This window comes from Enhydra lutris, unplaced genomic scaffold (assembly GCF_002288905.1).
Source record: "Enhydra lutris kenyoni isolate GAN:26980312 unplaced genomic scaffold, ASM228890v2 scaffoldscaffold9, whole genome shotgun sequence".
NCBI lineage: Eukaryota > Metazoa > Chordata > Mammalia > Carnivora > Mustelidae > Enhydra > Enhydra lutris.
The window spans coordinates 23,139,725-23,160,700 of NW_019154093.1; the positions used below are offsets into that span (position 1 = coordinate 23,139,725).

General features: G+C 41.0%; 1 protein-coding gene across 2 annotated transcripts in view; it reads right to left on the bottom strand.

The window, feature by feature from the left end:
- Nucleotides 1-13,716, bottom strand: part of LOC111143425 (NDC1 transmembrane nucleoporin) — a 43,447-nt gene extending 29,731 nt beyond the window's left edge. The window contains exons 1-6 of one of the 2 annotated variants that reach the window (XM_022497159.1): nucleotides 13,587-13,716; nucleotides 11,940-12,060; nucleotides 9,544-9,645; nucleotides 7,151-7,325; nucleotides 5,071-5,209; nucleotides 594-702 (exon numbers count right to left, since the gene is read on the bottom strand). In XM_022497159.1, the coding sequence (XP_022352867.1) occupies nucleotides 594-702; nucleotides 5,071-5,209; nucleotides 7,151-7,325; nucleotides 9,544-9,645; nucleotides 11,940-12,060; nucleotides 13,587-13,643 (703 nt within the window). In that variant the 5' untranslated portion in view covers nucleotides 13,644-13,716. The remainder of the gene's footprint in view (nucleotides 1-593; nucleotides 703-5,070; nucleotides 5,210-7,150; nucleotides 7,326-9,543; nucleotides 9,646-11,939; nucleotides 12,061-13,586) is intronic. The other variant, XM_022497160.1, reaches the window with a different exon arrangement.
- Nucleotides 13,717-20,976: the final 7,260 nt, after the last annotated feature.

Consider the following 20,976-nt stretch of genomic DNA (forward strand, 5'->3'; position numbering starts at 1 on the left):
TTATTTATAGAATAATATACAATATTTTTTTAAAAAGCATTTTTTATTATAGTAAAAACCACATAACAAAATTTATCATCTTAACCTTAAGTGTACACACACTATATGCAATTTGTGCAACGGATCCGTGAACTTTTTTATCTTGCAAACTGAAACTCTCTACCCACCAAGCAACAACCCTCCTGTTCCCCTTCCCACACAGCCCTGCCAAGCACAATTCTACTTTCTGTTTCTAAGAGTCTCACTGCTCAAATAATACCTCAGATAAGTAGAATCATGCAGTATTTGTCTTTTTGCAAGTGGCTTATTTCACTTAGTATGTCCTCAAGGTTCATCCATGTTGTAGCTTGTGACAGGATTACCTTCCTTTTTTAAGGTTGAATTATATCCCACTGTATGTATATACCAAATTTTCTTTAACAATATTGTTCTTTAACTAAATACTCTATGAAAATCTAAACAATGAATCAGTTGGACTAATCACATACCTACAATTAAGAAACATACAAATACAATCAAAAATGACTTTGCAACTGACATTTTCTGAGCAATGAGCTAACACATACACTGTATCAAAAAGCAGAAATTCTTACCAAGAAAATAATACAGGATGCAAAAATTCCTAACCAGGAACAGTGACTCCACACAACTATGCTTAACTAACAAGAGCAGAGATCTCCTGAAGCGTAAGAATTTGTATTGCTATGAAAAAAGAAGAAAAACAGAATCAAATGACACATCCAAGTAGAAGTTCAATTTTATTTTAAAGCAAGCACATAACTAAAACAGTCCACATATAAAAAAACATAATCACTGTATAAAAAGACAAAGTTTATTCCAGAGGTTAAAAAATCAGTAATTTCTGATGATAAAATATTTAATATTTACATTATACAACACCTCATGTTGTATAATGTCAGAAATGACATTATTAACAATACTGATCTATACTTATACTAAGGACTACAGAGACGGAGTAAGCACAAAAAACATATGACCAGAACAACAGCAGCTAACATTCTTTGGTTCTTTAGCACGTACCAGGTACTGTTCTAAGCACAACCCTATAAAGAAGGTTCCATTATTATCTGCATCTTATTTATGAGAAAACTGAGGCACACTGAACCAACTTACCAGCTAGCAAAAGGAAAACCTGACATTTTAATTCAGGCAGGCCAGTTTCAGAGAATGTAATCTTAAATATAATGTACACACTGCCTCTACACTAACTGTTTTTAAATGCTATCTGCAAGAAAAATAGGAGGCAGAAGAAGACACTAGACTGAGTCAGGAGACCTGAGTTCTAGTGCTTCTATCTGCAGCACTGAGCAAGGCATGCCTCCAATTATGTGTGCGGTAAGAAGGCTGACCCAGCTGGACAGTGCACTAATGAGTAGTACCTTCAATTCTAACAATCTAAGAAAGAAATATCAATTAAGAAAAAATGCGAAATGCTTTTTTCCTGATAAAACTAAGCTTCTTGTGAAATAAAGAGTATTTGCCCCCCCTCCCATTCCTGCCCCAAAAATACCAATGGAAAAAAATATTTTTAAATTATTGGAAAGAACCTAAGGAAATTTAATGCAGCAAAGATGAATTTCCCAAATTCTGGTCTTCTTTTATGCTGCTATTATGACTGTTCCTTCTTTAAGGAAATTCAGAAGCTAAAGAAGAGCAAATAATTACAGTACACAGTATAGTATACAGGTAAAAGTTTTATCTTCATACCATGTCTGTGAACTCCTACAGTATCTTTGCCAAAAGCAGCCCATATGAATACTTGGTCACTAACCACACAGCTTCAAGAATCCTGGTTTATTTGGATATATTCAAAGTCTGAGATATGGAACTGCACAATTCCATGCAGCCACTGGATGCTAACCTTCTTGACACCACCACCACCCCCAGTAAAAAGAATATAGTTCCTATACTATTCCCACTGAAGCTCTCACCTCAACCATTACTCACAAGGGTCCAAAGAGGAGAGGGAAGCAGGTAGGCATTTCAGTAGATATGCAGAGAACAGCTAATATACCCTCTTATTGCTTCCCAGCTGAAGTGTTTTTCAATTCCCTTTTGGGTTTCTTCTGTTATTTGGCTAGAAACTACCCTCTACAGAGGATTTACTATATGCCAGGCTCTATAAATCTTATCTCATTTAATACTTTCAGTCTTGTTGTCCTAGAACTTGCCAAGCCCTGTCTTGTTGTTCATCCACTTCTTTGTCCTCTACTCCACGCTAATGTTCTGCTTCTCCCTATCAGCCTGTCATTAAGAGTTTGATAAATGGAACTGGCTTTAGAACTACAGGCTAGTTTAAAGAAAAATTAATAGGCTAATGGTAAACTGCTTAGAATTAGATCTCCAAAAAGACCTAATCTTTCACAGTTACGTGAAAACAGTAGTTACTGAATGATAGGGATAATATAAAACTGTTTATGGAAGCTCCACCTGACAAGATACATAGCGTTAGAGGCACTCTATATGTAAATGTACAGGAAAGGGTCTAGCAGAATATACACTAAACTGGTCACAATTATCTCTGAGGTAAAGACTGAGATTGGCCCCAGAATGGCCAAAGGAATTTTCATTTTATCTATAATATTTGAATATTTTTTTAATTGAAATGTTACCGCTATACTCTTAGGAAGTAATCTAACACCACAAAAAATAATGATGATGATGCTAATAATAATGGTTGTTACTGTTTGTAAAAAAGTAATAAAAAATAATTTTTTTTTAAGGTCTAACATTCTCCGGTCAGCTTGCCCAGTTCAAGAAAAAAAGTAAATGGCTACTGCCATCATATCACTTTATGGAGGTTCAGAAGAAAAAATAGGTCTGATCTTACACTGAGCTTACAATTTCCTGAAAAATCAATCCTGCTTTCCTTAGCAACTTAAAGTACATAAGGGAAGGTCATATAACGTAGATCAGGCTCTGGTATGTTGGAAAGCTAAGGTATGGTGTCCTTCTTCCCCCTCAATCTTCTGAGGAGGCAAATATACCCAGCTGGGCAAACAAAGGCAGTTACAAATGTGATAGATGAGAAGCTATGATCCTGGGCACAAAGATTCATCATTTCAACTGCTCCTGCCAAAATCCTGACCTCCCTTATTCTATTGCACCCACCCAACAAAACCCCTATTCCAGGGCGCCTGGGTGGCTCAGTGGGTTAAGCCTCTGCCTTCAGCTCAGGTCATGATCTCAGGGTCTAGGGATCGAGCCCCACATCAGGCTCTCTGCTCAGCAGGGAGCCTGCTTCCCTCTCTCTCTCTCTGCCTGCCTCTCTGCCTACTTGTGATCTCTGTCAAATAAATAAATAAAATCTTAAAACAAACAAACAAACAAACAAACAAAAACCCTATTCCAACCATCCGCAGGCTGGAGAGAGCACCCAGCTGGGCAGACCAAATAGCACTATACACTTATGGTTCCAAGAGATGCCCCCAAAACATTTTTTTGGCCAAATAGTGAATGACCAAATGTTATAAGCTAAGCTTCTGCCAGAGTTGAACCTGAAGTCAAAGCTAAATATTACCATCAGAAGAGAAACTTCTGGGATACAAGAATAAATCTAAAATTTAGTCAAACGAAATTACAAAAAAATTAGTAGGCAAATTTAGTAGGCAAATGTGACATTGCATGGTAGGAACAATTTTTTTTTTTTTAAAGATTTTATTTATTTATTTGACAGATGGAGATTACAAGTAGGCAGAGAGGCAGGCAGAGAGAGAGGGGGGAAGCAGACTCCCTGCTGAGCAGAGAGCCTGATGCGGGGCTCGATCCCAGGATCCTGAGATGACCTGAGCCGAAGGCAGAGGCTTAACCCACTGAGCCACCCAGGCGCCCCATGGTAGGAACAATTTATTTGTACTGTCAATTACTGGCCTGCCACTACATTTACTCTACTGCCTATATGTGATGTTAAACAAATGGTTGCTTTCAACTGAGGTTCAGGAAGGAGCAAGGTATTTGGGGGTATTTCATTTTTCTCTAACATTTTTCTTCTTCATATTCTTAATTATATTATAAAAAATGATTTAGCATGAATATTTCTGTACAGAATTTCAGGGGTTTTCTTCCTTATAAAATTTTAAAGTGGCAAAGCTGATACTCCGCTTTTAATTCATCTTCTCAAAATGTGAAGAATTTCTAACTGGGACTCTTTCTTCATACACTCACGGTCTGCAGGGAGGTAAGGGCCAGCTCCTTTTCTGTGAGCACTCCCTCCTGCCGTAGGTGGATTTTCAACAGACTGCTCTTCAGGGAAACCAGGAGAAGCCTAATTTACACACTCCCTTACTCTCACATTTGTTCACACATCACTCCCTCCCCACCAGACTGGGTCCTAGTGGGAAGGGGCTGTTTCTAAGACTTTTGCTCCAAGGCCCAATCCTTGGCCTGCCACAGGACAGGAATGAAGCAACTAAGAACACAGCCAGGAAGAGTGGGAACAGCCTGGGGAGAACCCTGACGCCATAGGAGAAATCTCAACTGATACTTCTTTCTCCTGCTTTAGGAGGTAGTTCTAGTTGCACAGAAGGCTCCTACCAGATTAGATTTTTAAAAACCTAACTGAAAGAGAGTTCCAACTGTCCTAGTCAAAACTGTTTTATTTATTTATACACATCGTGCCTTGTTCTAGAAAAGATTTGAGACAGTAACTGACATTCTATACTTACTTGCATATCGTCAAGCCCATGAGTTCTTAGGTTCAAAAAGAAGCTGGCAGCTGCACAGAGGTACACTGCATGAATGTCATCATCATCCTCCCCCAGCCCTGCTAGGTCACGGCCACTGCCATTACCTAGCAGGGAGGGAAAGAGTGGGCCAAAGCAGTATTCTCAGAGTGGCAGTGGCAAGGGCAGTGATGGCTCTCACACATATGCTAAAATCTCATGAAGACATATCTCTCCTCTCCAAATGGCATTTTGATGATCTCAGTCCTAAGTTTTACCGACCAAATGTTGAGTTAATCAGATGAGGCCAGTTATATATATATATACATCAAGGCAAGTTTACATCTGCCAAATTCTGACATAAGGTAACACCCAAATGCTATCTTACCTGTATGATGGGAAATGGCAGATAATTCATGTTGTTAATAAAATACAGGAGACTATAGCTGTAACCCATAAATGCTCCAGCCAGTAGGAAAAAAAGGTGATACTCATTTAAGCAGGTCTGTGCAGCAGGGCTGTTTAAACTGGAGAGAAACAGGTTATTAATTCAACAGTCATGGACACATATCACTTCTTTAGGCTCAAACCTTGACTTAATCACTTATTAAATGTCCCAAATTCTAACAAAATAGTTCATTTCAGGTTCAATGCGGGCAAGACATGAACAAAACCCTCTCCCTGATGCATGAGAATTTGACCTCTCTAAAGGTTAACGTGTTAGCTCTTCCTCTGGAAATCTGAAAAGGGTAAGAATGTCCCCAATGCTGCTTACAGGTGGGTATGCTGTATCTAGACAGAGGAACTAGAACTGAACGTTATGGACCTGCTAGAGATGCCATCACTTTGGGTTTCTCTCTGTGTTGTCTCTTATAACTGGGCAATCCTTCACGAGGACCCTTCTCACTAAAGAAAATTGATTACATTAGGGAAAAAAAAAAAAACCTGCCTTATGTAATAGTAGCTGAGGGACAAAAAGAAATTAAATATTCAGTAGTATAGGGGCGCCTGGCTGGCTCAGTCAGTTAAGTGTCTGCCTTCAGCATCAAATCATGATCCTGGGGTCCTAGGATAGAGGGCTATCCTAGGACTCTATCCAAGATGGGCTCCCTGCTCAGCGTGGATTCTGGTTCTCCCCCTCCCTCTACCCCTCCATCCCCCACTCGTGCTATCTCTCAAATAAATAAAATCTAAAAAACGAAGAAGAAAGAAAATAGGGAACTTAAGATTACTACCGTAATCTTTTTTTTTTTTAAATTTACTTATTTGACAGAGAGAGACAGATCACAAGTAGGCAGAGAGAGAGGGGGGGAAGCAGGCTCCCCACTGAGCAGTGAGCCCAATGTGGGGCTCGATCCCAGGACCCTGAGATCACGACCTGAGCCGAAGGCAGAGGCTTAACCCACTGAGACACCCAGGCACCCCTACTGTAATCTTTATTGATTTTTAAAGTTAGAATATCAACCTCAAATTTGTATCAATGTCATGTGTTCAAGAACTGTTAACAGTTTATGGGGTGCTTGGGTGGCTCAGTGAGCTGAGCTCGACCAACTCTTGATTTCGGCTCAGGCTATGATCTCAGGGTCATGAGATCAAGCCCCATTGGGCTCCGTGTCAGGTGTGACGCCTGCTCAAGATTCTCTAAGATTCTCTCTTTCCTTTCTCTCTCCCTGACCTGTGTGTGTGCTCTTTGCCCAAAGAACTGTATCAGTTTCAAAATTATACAAGTACTCTACTGAAGAAGGTAGTTGTAATTAAAGTTTTTTTCTTCATTCTTCCCATACAATCCTTCCTTAAACTCCCAACCTAAATGCCTCCTCCTCCAAGAAGCCAGGGATCTTCCCTGCCTCCTAAACTGCCACAGGTTTTATGTGCACATCTCACTTTCTTATTACATCCCATGTCACAGAAGTTCCTATTTCTCTCCTATCACACCTGTTTGTGTCCATGGCTTAATTCCCCTCCTGTTCGTAAATCTCAAGCACCTTATAGTTTATGCATGAATCCCTCTCATAAATCCAACAGCACCTAGCACAGCACCTTGCATAGATCATGTTTTTTAAAAAACCTGTTGAATTCAGCAAACATAAATATCAAAAACATTTGATATTAAATATAAAAGCACCTTCCATAAAAGTCTCGAAAGCAAAAAATGTCCATAAACTATTTATCTGTGCAGGTCACCTTGGGCTTAGTAATTAAACAAGTTTCCATAAAAAGAATATATTTACTGGGACGCCTGGGTGGCTCAGTTGGTTAAGCAGCTGCCTTCGGCTCAGGTCATGATCCCGGCGTCCTGGGATCGAGTCCCACATCGGGCTCCTTGCTCATCAGGGAGCCTGCTTCTCCCTCTGCCTCTGCCTGCCATTCTGTCTGCCTGTGCTTGCTCTCTCTCCCTCTCTCTCTCTGACAAATAAATAAAAAAAATCTTTAAAAAAAAAAAAAAAAAAGAATATATTTACTATTACCTCTCAGTACCAGTGCAGGGAACCACAAGGAAACGGTATTGACCCTTGGTTATCACCACAGCACACCAAGCCACGAGCATTCCCATTGCAGCATGGACAAAAGAATGCATGAGCTGCTGGGGGTGAATGATCTTCCCTATCAGTGCCAGTCTGGAGCAGGGAATGGAAGGCACAACTGTAAACAAAGCACATTACCATGACTTTAGGCTGCAGTGAATGAAGTCAGAGGACCCGAACTATTATTCCCTCTCATACTTGCACAAATATTCCAAAGGGGAGGAAGAAACAGAGAGTCAATGTAAAGTACAGAAAAATTCCAAGTTAAATATTTGAACTTAAAAGATTTTGAAAAGGTTGAATACACAAAGATGTACACAAAAAAGAAAAACCAAAGATTCTGAGAGATAAAGCCTAAGGATAGCATGATTAACATTTTTCAGTTCTTTTTAAGTAAAATTTCCTGACAGTTCAAATAGTGTCTACCCTGCCACTCTCTTAGGTGTCAGAAAATAAGAAATCATAATTTTTAAAAGACAGTGCTTGTCCTCTGACAAGTTATTTTTACTTCAGCATTTGAACTGGTCAATATATAGTCCAACTGTGAAAAAATAAACCACAAAATACATAAATAATGACAATACTGAATACCAAAATAAATGTTTGTATAGGAATTTCTAATGCCTCTGAAATAATCAAAATAAGTTTTCTGGGTGTATTTGGGTAAGTGAGTGTGGGTAGGAGGGATGTTGATCCTTGAAAACAGCTAGTAGAGGGTTTCCTGAGCTAACCATATACATATCCTTCTTTTAATATATTCCAAGTGAAGAGACTGTAGAGAGATGGAAAATTCATGTGAAGGGAGAGGGCTTAGGTGCTTTATACTTTGAGAAAGAGGCTGCTATCACCTCTTCTTCCCTGCAAGAAATGCCCATTAGACCTACTGAGTGTGCAACTGACTTATAATACTCTGAACATACCAAAGCTTCTCGTGTCTCTAAGCCTTTTTACGTGCTATCCTTTTCCCTGGATCATTACCTTCCTTCTCAAATAAATACAATTCATCCTTTTAGCGTCACCTCCTCCAGGAAGCTTCCCAGGCTGGATAAATGGTGCTCCTATATTATATATTCCCATACTATCCAGTGTATTGTAATTAAATATATTTGATGTTTAGTCTGTCGCCCTATTAATTGTGATCCTCTCAGGATAACTGGGACCGTAACATTTATCTTTTATCCCCACACAATGCACAGCACATAAATGCTTGCTGAAGAAATGAGCCAAAGTGACTAATCAGACTTTAAGAATGACAAGACAGAGAGCCCTAGTGTGGCATCTACATCAAGATGACCTAAGTATGTGGGACCATGTAAAAGAACACGTGCTATAAGCCAAGGAGATCTGTATATGGCTTGAACAGAAAAAGATATCCAGCAGTTAGGAGTGAGGGACTAGGAAAGCAAAGGAAAAGCGTATGTGTTATAACACCCAGAGTAAGATTGGAAATTTTATACCAGCTCTAAGAAGCAACTACTGAAGAGCTAAAAAGAGGAATGATGTTATACTCAAATAAGAAGCTTCTCACTGTACCATAAGGACAGACACAGGAATCAGAAAAGGCACAAAAAGCAAAAAGAAAAACAGGAAAAGAAAAAGCCCTGGAATCTAGCAGGTGATTCTCCCAAGGCAAAACATACAATTGGGTTTTTTTAAACTATAGAATTATAGACTTTTATATTTGAAAAGGACCTTAGAAATCATCTGGTCCTGATCTCCTACCCTATAAAGGAGTTATTTTTATAATACATCTGCTGAGTCACAGCCTTAACAGCAGCTGTGAACTATTAAAAGGTCTAAATTTTTTTTATTGTGGTAAAACACACATAAGTAAAGTTTGCCATGTTAACCATTTTTTTTTTCCATTTTAACCATTTTTAAGCATTTGTTCTGCGGCATACATACACTCACACTGTTGTGTAACCATTGCCACTATGCACTTCAAGACCTTCCCCCCAACCTCAACCACAACTGTGCCCAGCAAACAGCTCCCCATTCCCTCCTCCCCCAGCCTGTGGCAACCACCATTCTACTTTCTGTCTTTAAGAATCTGACGACTCTAGAACCTCCTATGTAAGTGAAATCATACAATGTTTGTCCTAAGAGCTCTAAATATTCTTTTTTTTTTTTCTAAATATTCTTCAAACAGAGAGAAACAAACCTTCAAATAAATTTTTAGTTAAAACATTCAAAGCAGATGATTCTGTAGGTACACTTTAGGCTGACACAAAACAAGCCTATTACACACATCCACATACAAAACGTGCTGAGCCTGCCATTAATAATAATAATATAAATTCACATACTTTTAAGATGATTAACATCTGAAAACTCACCTGCATAGAACTCCACATTAAAAATACTTATTATTACTACGACCACTGACAGCAGCAGGAGGTAAAAGATTACACAGGAACTATACAGATCACTGAAAGAATCTAAAACACAAGAGAGATGAATTAGTAAGTTCATTCAGTCATATAGTCATGATCAGTATATTGCAACAGAAAACGGGTTTGAACCACAACTAACTTTCCTTTTAAAAGTTATCTTTTTTTCAAGAATTCATTTATCCACTGTTGACAGGTCCCACAGGACATCAACTCAAGAACTACAGTGTGAGTTATTTGGACCAAGCTCTGGGTCCTTTAAAATTATACTAGAATTTCTTTTAGATGACCCAGATGTTAACATCAGAAAAATACTACCATATGTAAATGTCTTTCCTTATGTGAAACAGAGAAGTACCACATTTGGTAATATACCAACAAGGCTTCTTTTTACAATGTAAATAATATTTTTCAGATCTCTTCTTAACAAATGCAATTAGCTTCTATTACTAAAAAAGTAACATTTCTGGAAATAGCATAATCCATAAATCATTCAAATGCTGAATTAAAAAAAAAAACAAAAAATCATGATATCTTTGTAAAAATACTAATATATTCACATTTTAGAGTAGTTCAACAAGCAATATTTCATTTAAAAAAATCTGGCCAAGTTTAAAACATATATATGTGTGTGTGTGTGTGTGTGTGTGTATAAAACATATATATATGTGTATATATATACACATATATATATAAAACATAAATAAAAATAAAAACAGCAAGGAAATACATTTGCTGAATAGACTAAAACTTAATGAAATCAATAACTTTTAAGAGAATAATTTATTGACCCAAACTAAAAAGAGTATTTATTAAGGATTCACAATTAAACCCCAACATTATACTGAGCTAAGAGAATGAAAGAACTGATTCATGTGACTGGAAATAAGGGAAGAGTACAATTTCTCTAAAAAGACTTTGTGAAGCAAAAGTTGAAAGAGATGAGTAACATTTGATGAGAAAAATGGCATAAATCAAATCTCATCTGCAGAGAAAGTATTATTAGGATTAAAAATCCCTGACCCATGAAATGGCAAAAAGTTTTTTCTTGAATGCCAAATCTGAACAATGGGTAATGGTTCTAGATTTCAGGACTGAATATTCCAAGCTTGTGACGAGACCGCTGAGATCAATGAGGGATCCAGGTTCAGGGAAGGTGGTTACAGAAATACCTGGCATCCCCATGCTGGCTCATGGCTTAATTTTATCTGCCCCGTAGGTCCCACGCAAGAAGTGATTGAGATCTCTCAACAAGAACTTAACACTACTACAATTCTTTAGCAGCAATAGCTCCAAAGACCACAAGGTAAAGCTGCTAACTCCTTGAAAATTAGCACTTTTTTTCTGAAAATTAAATTAACAACACACTTTCCACTTCCCTAGGCAAAAGGAATTTGTTATTGTTGTGGAGAGGGAAATAAAAAGAATTTCTAGAGTATTTGTGCTTCTTAGCCTTAGGCAAGACTTTAAAAGAGTTCAAAACCTACTCTGGCAACACTTCTCTCTAATTCCAGTTGGCATAGTGGAAAAACAGGCTTTGAAGTCAGAGACCAATGTTCAAATCCTGGTTCAGTTACTCACTGACTGTATGTCTGCACAGGCTTCTATAACCTTAGTCTCAGCCTCCTCATTTATAAAGCAGAGATATTACTTCTTTATTATATAGGGTTGTAGGAAGGATAACAATATACTTAAGATGCTTAGTACGGTACGTGGCATACAGTACATGGCAATAATTGGAGGTTATTATTAATTAACATGACCATACTTTAATAAATTTAGTAATTTTACTTTGATCTCCACATTTAATCCTCTCCAAGCTTTTCTTCCTCATCAGTCTTTGTGTTCACCTCTACGCTTCTTAGTCTGTACCTCCTTCCTCCTCTTCTCTCTTCTCATCTTTTTATTAGCCACAATACAGAAATGAAGTAGTCTTATTTTTAGGTAGGCTTTTTAAAAAGATAAATGTCATATTTTCTACTCCAAATTTTTAAATAGACAAAGGAAACAGTTCTGGTCCTTAAAAAAGAAAACGTCAAAAAAGCAGTCAAAAAAGACAAACACATAAAAAAAATTAAGCTAAGTTTTCAGTTATGCGGTCTTCTAATAATCTTTTTGCTCATATGATAATACAGATCTCTGACAGGTTTACTAATCTTATAATTACACAGTGAAAAGGTGATTTATAAAGGAAATGCCTTAAGGTCACCTCAAGGGGAATGTTTTGCCATGTCCATCAATAGGGGCAGTGATTAAAAACAAATGATCTGAAACATAACACAACTTTTATGTTGAGAAATAGGTCCTGTAAATTTGATTTCCCCAAACTGAGCACCACTTACCAGACAGCCACTGAATAGGATGAAATAAATCAATGCTGCTGAAGATGATAAATACTGTGGTACAGACGGGTAGAAGCAGCACTGACCAGATAATACTCGCAACTATCCTCCAGCCCAAAACCTATAATTAAACAAACAAAATCCCTCAATCATGAAGTCAAGCTACTTCAGTTATTTCAGTTATGCAAATCCTATCTTTTCATATGGGATGTCAATCACTAGTATTTACACCAGATCATAGCCCGTGCAGCTATAAGCTCCAATGGTTACTTCTATTAGTAACATGACATACAACTACCGCTGATGCTTGCGTTTAGGTCAGAGTCAGACGCTACATTAAACATCACACTCTGAGGGAGGAGAGGAATTGTCTTAGTTTTATAACTGTATTTTACAACAACTTATACTTGTCTCTCTCTTTTTTTTTTAAGATTTATTAATTTATTCGACAGACAGAGATCACAAGTAGGCAGAGAGAAGGCAGAGAGAGAGAGAGGGAGAGGCAGGCTCCCCGCTGAGCAGAGAGCCTGATGCAGGGCTTGATCCCAGGACCCCGGGATCATGACCCCAGCCAAAGGCAGAGGCTTTAACCCACTGAGCCACCCAGGCGCCCCAGCCTTATACTTGTCTCTTTAGGTTTAATTGATTGATATGTCAATATCTAAAAGTTGTATACATTTTATAGGGATCATCTGCATACTGTAATTGTGTTTACAATTGTTAGCTATGGCAGTTATTGGACAGTTAGCGCAATGTATTCATGTGTGAATCACCAGTGCATAGCACTTAAGCAGTACAAGATACACTACTGAATAAGTGAGTAAAGAAGAGATACTGAGGGGTCTGAAGCATGAACGTGCTTTACTTTAATCGGATTTACATTTTGGAAGGTAAAATACTCTTGGGTTTGCAACATGCTTATGATGAAGGTGGATCAGAGGGGGCAAGACCCACACAAGAGACAACTAGGAGGCAGTCTACTACACCTGCCCAAAGCCAAAGTTCACAGTGTACAAAGGAAGGCAGTGGCAATGGGAAAGAAAGGAGGAAAAAAAAACAAAAACTGCAGTCATATTTTCTGAAGTACATCTATAGAAAATCAGTAATTGATAATATAGGTGGTAAAGAACAGGCAAGACTTAAGGACTCAAAATTTTAGCTTTGGATACAGCCTCTGCTGAGGCCACATCATATTCTTTCTAATTCTAGACATTCTTTCCCACTTCTTACGCCAAGTGATCAACAAGTTATTCATTTTGCACCTACCAGGTACACCATCCTTGCATAAAACTCTTGACAATCCCTCCCCCAGTTCCCATGCAGGTCATCTCTGTCATTCTAAACAGCTTCCACTCAGGACTCCTCTCCCACCCCATGACAAGTCTGCACTCAGGACGTCCCGCCACTGCACACTAGTAACCAGCTTTCCCTAGCCGCCCCGCCCACCCCTCAACCAGACTCCACTCGGGACACCCCCCACATCCCTGTAATCACTCCCTCTGGCCGCCCCCTACCCCGCGCTCCCCACGCTACACAGGAGCCGGCCCCTCCCCCGCCCGGCGCGCACGCGCGCTCAGCGCGCGTCCGCCCGCCAGGCCCGACTCCAGCTTCGGGCCGAGCGCGCGCCACAGTGCACGCAGCACTCACGCGCCACAAGATGTCCCGCGACCCGCCGGCGTAGGGCCGACTCGCAGCCGTGGCCATGGTGATGGCGGTCCCTGCGCTGAGGCGTGCAGGAGACAGTGCGCCCGCCCGCCACCGCTGTTCAAAGGGAGAAAGGCCCCAGGAGGACCCTGTTGGGGCTGCCTCAAACGCTGCCTGAGAGAAGCCCGGGCCAGGGCCCAACCAGTCCCTTCGAGGCTTCGTCTGGACAGGCCTAACGCGCCAGAAATGGCCCCCGGACACGTCCCCCAGAGGGAGCTGGGATCTCAGGACCCGCCCTCTGGAGTCCAAAAGGTCTCTCCGAAGCAGGGTCCAGCGGGACGCCAGAAACCGGGGGCGACGCTGCATGCTGGGAACTGTAGTCTCGATGGCGCTCTGGGCGCAAGGGAGCGTTGCATTCTGGGACTCAGAGTTCCAAAGTACAGCATGCCGGGAGTGGAAGTTTTCCCAGAGGTACCTTGTGACGTGCTGGGAATCGTAGTCTTTTATAAAGCCGTTAAGAGTTAACAGTGTCCATTGACCGGGTTTTACACTTAGATCTGGCAAAATGATTGGCGCTTATTTCTCCCAATTTTCTTTATCGACTGCCTGAAAGTGAAATCAAACAATGTTGTGGCCCTCTCCACAGAGGTACTCACTGATTTTACTGAAATGGAAAATAATCTCTATGAAAGTGAATTTGGGGGCTTCTGGGTGACTCAGCCCTTAAGCGTCTGCCTTGGCCTCAGGTCAAGATCCCAGGGTCCTGGAATCAAGGCCCGCATCCGGCTCCCTGCTTCCCGGGAACGCTGCTTCTCCCTCTCCCACTTACCTTGCTTCTGTTCCCTCTCTCACTGTGTCTCTCTCTGTCAAATAAATAAAATCTTTTTTTTTTTTTTTTAAAGTGTATTTGGTTTCCTAAGATCTGGTTCCTAGTTCCATCTCTGCCACTTGCTAAATGGAATGTCTTGATCCTCTCTGAGACTCCATTTCTTCATATAGAAAACAAGGATAAAAATAAAGATGGCATCCAGTGATGTTGCGAAGATATGAAAATGCTACTACAAATACGGATTATCCTTAATTTCCTGCCAGTAAGGAAAAAGATTTTTACCGATCCAAGTCCCACTTAATGAGGTCTTCTCTGATTGCATTAGCCCTCAGTTAGATCCCTGGAGGTATACTGCTAACGCCTTTTAACACCCAATTATATACCACAGTCAACATTCAGTACTCTGTAAAGACAGATTAAGTGACTTACTGATTCTGGAGAAACTCAGTCTAGTGAGAGAAATTGAGATCACACACAGCGCTCTGTAATGTTTGCTATAATGTTGCTTTAAGATTGTATTCATTTCCAAAAACATGTTAATATCAATCATGTCTGAAGCCCTGCAGAATAAACTGGGAATACAAAGGTAGATCAAGTCTCTGCCAAGAAGAAACCTTTCTGGTGGTGGAGAAAGATGATAATCATTCTAAATGAGTGTCATTAAACACAGACAAGGTTACTTACAGTCAGTTTACTTTGTTTAGTTCCTTTAGTACCTGGTTCAGACTACTAGTTGTCTACCGCAGCATATCTTTCTCCTCTACTTCTTAGAAATAGAATCCCTGATTTTTAACTGGGCATGTGGCTACATTTCCTAGTCTCCCTGGCCGCTAGGTGGAGCCAGGTGACTGATGAGTTCAGGCCAATAAAATGTAATCAAACTATTGCATGGTAGTTTCCCAGAAACTCCCCTTAAAAGAGAGCTAGCAACGTCCTTTGCCCTCTTCTTAATCCTTTCCTGCATCCAGCTGCATAGAATTTGGATGTGTCACACTCTAGGCAAAATCAAGTACTGACCTCAAAGTAAACTTGATTACTGAAGCAACCATACCAATCCTAGCTACCTGCCCTTACCTCCTGACTTCATTTACACAGCAGAGACAATTATTTATTGTTTGCGCCACTTTTATTTTTAGAGCAACTAATCATATTCTGAAATCATCGTGTGTAACTACCTATTTATTGTCTGAATTCTAACTAGCACATAAATGTCTCATGGGTAGAGACTTTGTCTATCTTGTTTATCATTGTTTCCAAAATGCTGTAAAAGGAGGAGGTAGTCAATAAATGTTTGTTAAATGAACAGAAGAATGAATGGAAGAAACTGCAGCAGAAAGTGTCTATTCAGGACAACAAACTTTGTTACCTAATTCAAAGAGGAACGGAACCCAGGGAATAGATAATAAAAGTATTCAAAGGGCTGAAAGGGCTTAGGGGAGAAAGAATAGGGTTGTAGTAGCAAAGGGAGAAGGGAGTTATCCAAATATCATGAAGGTGCTACTCCTTCTACATTAGAGCCCACCAGCACACTCATGATGTGGGGCTGCTGGGGGGAGCGCCAGTACTGCTGTTAGAACTACCCCACTGCTGTTGAGCAGGAAATTGTATTATTTCCTTAATTTGCTTTAGCTTATTTTGAAATCTTACATTACAGTTTTCATCTGGTTTTGTGGGCATGTCTTTCCAGAATGTTTTCATATCATTAGGGATATTATTCAGCTCCATGTTTTCATTTTTCCTATAATAACTTCATTATGAGGTTTGATTGCAGTCCTTTCTGCTGCTCATTTTTATATGAAATTCGTTTTCCTGCACATTTAGGAAGGAGGGGTGAGTTAGGACAGTTTTGCTAAATTTGAGACTCTATCACTTCTTTCTCTGTTTCCATGAAGTGTTCAAAAATATGGCTTCAAACTTTCTGGATCTTCTGGCTCTGTGCCCTTCCCCCACTTTCATCTGATTTCCCTTTTCTTTGCCCCAAATATCCCTGGCCTACTCTATCTGTATTCTATTCCCTGCAGTTTCTACTCTTTGGCTGGTTTTCAGAGCCCAACTTCTTCAGATCCTTCTTTGGACCCCTTGCACTCATCAACTGAAAACTGGGTTGTACCAAACTGCCCCCAAATCTAGCTGCTTTCTCCTATTGGTCCACTGTACTTTCTAGGGAGTACCTCTTGGTTATTTTGGGGTTTTCTTATTTTTAGATTTCTCAGACACCCAGCTGCTTCCTTTGCTTCTTTCCACAAAAATGCTGATACCATGCAAGTCTTTAAGTGGCTAGTGGTTTACACCTGCTTGAATTTTGGGGTTTGTGGTGATATCTTGTCACCCAAGTTTGCTATTGATGTTGTCCACAGGTTTTTGGTTTTGCTATCCCAGATACTCTATTTTTATGGAGGAATTTGGGGAGATTCAAAAAATGTCACTGCCATCTTTCCAGAATTCTTTTCTCTTAAATCCTTTTATTTTTTTTCTTTTTTTAGGTAGGCTCCATGCCCACTGTGTAGCCCATGAGGGGCTTGAACTCATGACTCTAAGATCAAGACCTGAGCTGAGAACAAGAATCAGATGCTTAAATGACAGAGTCACAAAGGTGTCCCTTAAATCTTTATATACAAACCAGTGAAATCAAACTGACAATAGAAAAACCACCATCCATTAATTTTTCTAAAAGCAGGGGTTCCACGATGTAATAGTTATGTATCTCAAACCCATTCTGGTTTCATTCACGGTGGCAGTGTGCCCAGCTAAAGAGCATTTCCCAGCCTCCCTTGCAGCTAGGGATGACCATGTGATACATTTCTGACCAATAAGATAGAAGCATAAGGCATTAGATGGGGTTTGGGAGAAAGCTCATTAAAAGACAGGTCAATTCAACTGGTCAACACTCTTTGCCCTTTCCCTTCTTCCTGCCTGTCAAAAGTGGAACTGAGCTGGAGAGAGCTGAGCTGCCATTGTTCAGCTGTTCACTGTTCAGCTGTTCACTGTCTGAGCAGTGAACATGAAAAGTTACAGTCAAGTCTTTAATCAGTTACTGTGATGTTATAAGCAAGATACGAAATGGGAGAAAGCATTGGCTCCCCTTATGTTCCATTTTTCTCCATGGCACAGTGCCACACAAGGGTCAGGTGGGTTGGTGCGGATATGGGCACAGTCTTACTGCCTAAACAAAAATCTCCTGCCATTTTATAGTTTAGGAGGAGGAAGCGGGGAGAGGCGATGGGTGGAAGAGTACTGAATACTGGGTCAGAGTGGAAAAGACATCTTTAAGGACCCCCAGTACGTTAGTCTCGGCAAAGGCACCTGAGAGAGGCCATGGCTAGGGCCCTCACCCCTTAGCTCCATTAGGCCTCCAGAAGAAGGAAGCGGGGCTAGAGATGTAGATTTGCCTAAGAACAAGGCTGGGGTGATGGTAAGGTGAGGCCAAAGCCGCTGACCACAACTCCCCTCAGAGGGCGCAGTGCTTAGGCTGTGCACCTAGTCTGGTGTGTGTAGGGGGCTTTCCCAGGAGGCCTGTCAGGAGGTAAAGGCCTTCAGGTCCATAGCCCCTAACTGCCCACGATCAGGCCTGAAAGATCACACATAGGGTTCTGGCTTGGAGCCAGACTCTTCATTGCCTATACTTTGCTGGAAAACAGCACACGTCTTGGGATCAGATGATGGCAAACTCACACTAAGGACTGCTGAGCAGAAGAAAATTTTTAAAAAGCCAGAATCCTTAATGGCATCATGGAGTAGCTGTATTCATCTGGGTGGGGCTAGCTCTAAACTTCTATTTCCATGCGAAAAGTACAAGTGCTGATTTGTTTAAGCTACTGCTTTCAAGAGTTCTCTTACGGTTGAATGTGATTCCTAAGTGCGATTCCTAAGTGCTTCGAGGGGATCCCGAGAGTAGGGGCTCCTAAAGGGTGGTGCTGGCTGGTTCATGAAATTTTCACTGGTCCTTGGTAGGTGAGAAAAAAAAATGAACAAAGTAGTCAGCTTTCCAGAAAGCTCAATTTATTCAAGTTTTTAGTACTGACATTATATCCTTCCAGATTATTTGAGATGATAGCCTCTCTTTTTATAAGACGATGGTTCTAATTTATGATGCTGATTATGTCTGAAATCCTTACTTTAAAAATCCTGACCTCTGTATTAAAGAATCTCTAAACATTTTTTTAAAGATTTTATTTATTTATTTGACAGATCACAAACAGGCAGAGAATTCCAGGACTGTGAGATCATGACCCTAGCCGAAGGCAGAGGCTTTAACCCACTGAGCCACCCAGGTGCCCCAAGAATCTCTAACCATTTTGGGGGGAAAACTTTACCAAGTTACACCACATAAGTACTCAGTAGTAACTAAATTCCTCCTCAAACGTGGATATTTACATGTGCCTGGGAAAAACTCACTGCTTTCCTTCCCTTTAGCACTTACAACTCTTCTGTGACCAGATATGTGGATCTTCCACACCAAGCAATTCTCACACTACCTGCCTGGAGGTAGCGCAGAGCCCAGAGGGTAAGGGCACAGTCCCCCAAGACTGCCCCCTTGCTTCAGTTGTCAAATTGCAATCAGTGGGTCCCCAGGTTACCCATGAGTTCTGTCCAACTTGGCTACAAATTAAGAGGCTCCCAAGGCCCCCTCCCTGGGTTTGGTAATTTGCTCCCAGGACCCAGAAAAAGTTTACTCACTATTGCTGATTTATTACAAAGGATGTTTTTTTTTGTTTTTTTTTTTTTGTTTGTTTGTTTTTAAAGATTTTATTTATTTATTTGACAGAGAGAGATCACAAGTAGATGGAGAGGCAGGCAGAGAGAGAGAGAGAGAGGGAAGCAGGCTCCCTGCTGAGCAGAGAGCCGGATGCGGGACTCGATCCCAAGGACCTGAGATCATGACCTGAGCCGAAGGCAGCGGCTTAACCCACTGAGCCACCCAGGTGCCCCTACAAAGGATGTTTTAAAGGATATAAATGAATAGCCCGGTGGAGAGATACATGGGACGAGGTCTGGAAGGGTCCTAGGTGCAGGAGCTTCTGTCTCTCTCGGAGCTGGGGATGCACTACCCTCCTGGCAGGTGGATGTATTCACCAACCTGAAAGCTCTCCAAACCCGTTCTTTTGGGGTTTTTATGAAGGCTTCATCATACGGGCCTGATCGATTATTACTTCAATTTCCAGGCCCTCACCTCTCTCCAGGGAATGGGGAGTGGAGCTGAAAGTTCCCAGCTTCTAGTCATGGCTTGGTCTTCCTGGTGAGCAGCCCCATCCAGATCCCACCACCCCAAGAGTCACCTCATTAGAAAAAAAAAAAATGCTCCACCACCCAGGAAATTCCAAGAAATTTGGGAGCTCTGTCAGACACTCTATCACACAGGAAATAGCAAGGCTCTTAGCAGCTCTGTCAGAAACCGTAGCAGAGGCTAATATATACATATATATATTTATTATTTCATATTATCCTTCTATTCTTTAGTGGATAAAAATCCTGCCACTTTTGGTGAGACACAGGAAGGGGAGGTTGTAGATGGCAGGTACCGGCCGCTCACAGGGTCCACATGTGTAAGAATCACTGCCTTGGGCAGCAGGAGTCAGGTGTTAATGAAAGAACACCAGGGTACCAGCTCAGAAAAGGTCTGGAAGGTAGAGACACCAAGTTCTCCAAAGAGTCCCTGAAGACAGAATAAACACTGAGCTGGTGGGGGATGGGGGGAGGAGGGAAGAAGAGCTGCTTTCAAACATCTGAAGTCAACAAAGGGAAGAAAGCTCAGACTAGATCTGAGAGGCCCAGGGGAAGAGCTCAGACCAAGTGGCAAAAGCTGCAGAGATGTGCGCACAAGGACTTGTTCCCAGAGGAGACAGCGACCTTGAAGAGGCTGAGGCCGGCAACCCCCCAGCCATGATCGTGTGCCCGCAGGATCCCTGGGATCAGGGACCTGGTCTGTTCTGTTCACTGCTCCAGCCCCATCACCTAGAATGCTGACCAGCACATATGAGCACTACCTGCATTTGTGAAGTAAATTCATGGAGGGGAGGGTACCCTGTGTTTGATGGGAGGTTTGCCAACTTGACCTTAAGCTCACGGTGGCCTGAATTTGTGTACCTCTTCCTTTTTCGGTGTGACCAGCCTTTTAAGTCCACGTGTGTCTTTGTAGCTGTCTCAGAAATACACTGGAAATTCCTGGCCTGAAGAGGACAACAGAAACAGTAGGGGATCAGCAATCCTGACCGGCAGAAGCCCAGCCTCCCAGATGGCACACATTTTGAATAAAAAAATAAAACAAAGTAACTAAGTTGTCACTGGTTTCTCCCTTTAATACACTATATCCAGGAGTCATGCCACCATGAAGAAGAGCTCAAAGTGCCCTAAAAAATTTTTTCTAAAATCTCTGTGTCAAAATATGTTATAAGGGAGCAAGTTCTTTCAACCCTCTGTTCCATACTTACTGGAGGAAAAATTCTGATGTCCACTTTAATCCCCACATCCCAACAGCTATCTCATTAAATAAATCCAGATTTACTGCAGCTTCCAGCATGCTAAAGATAAAACATCAAAGAAGAACTTGAGGTCAAAGTCATGAAA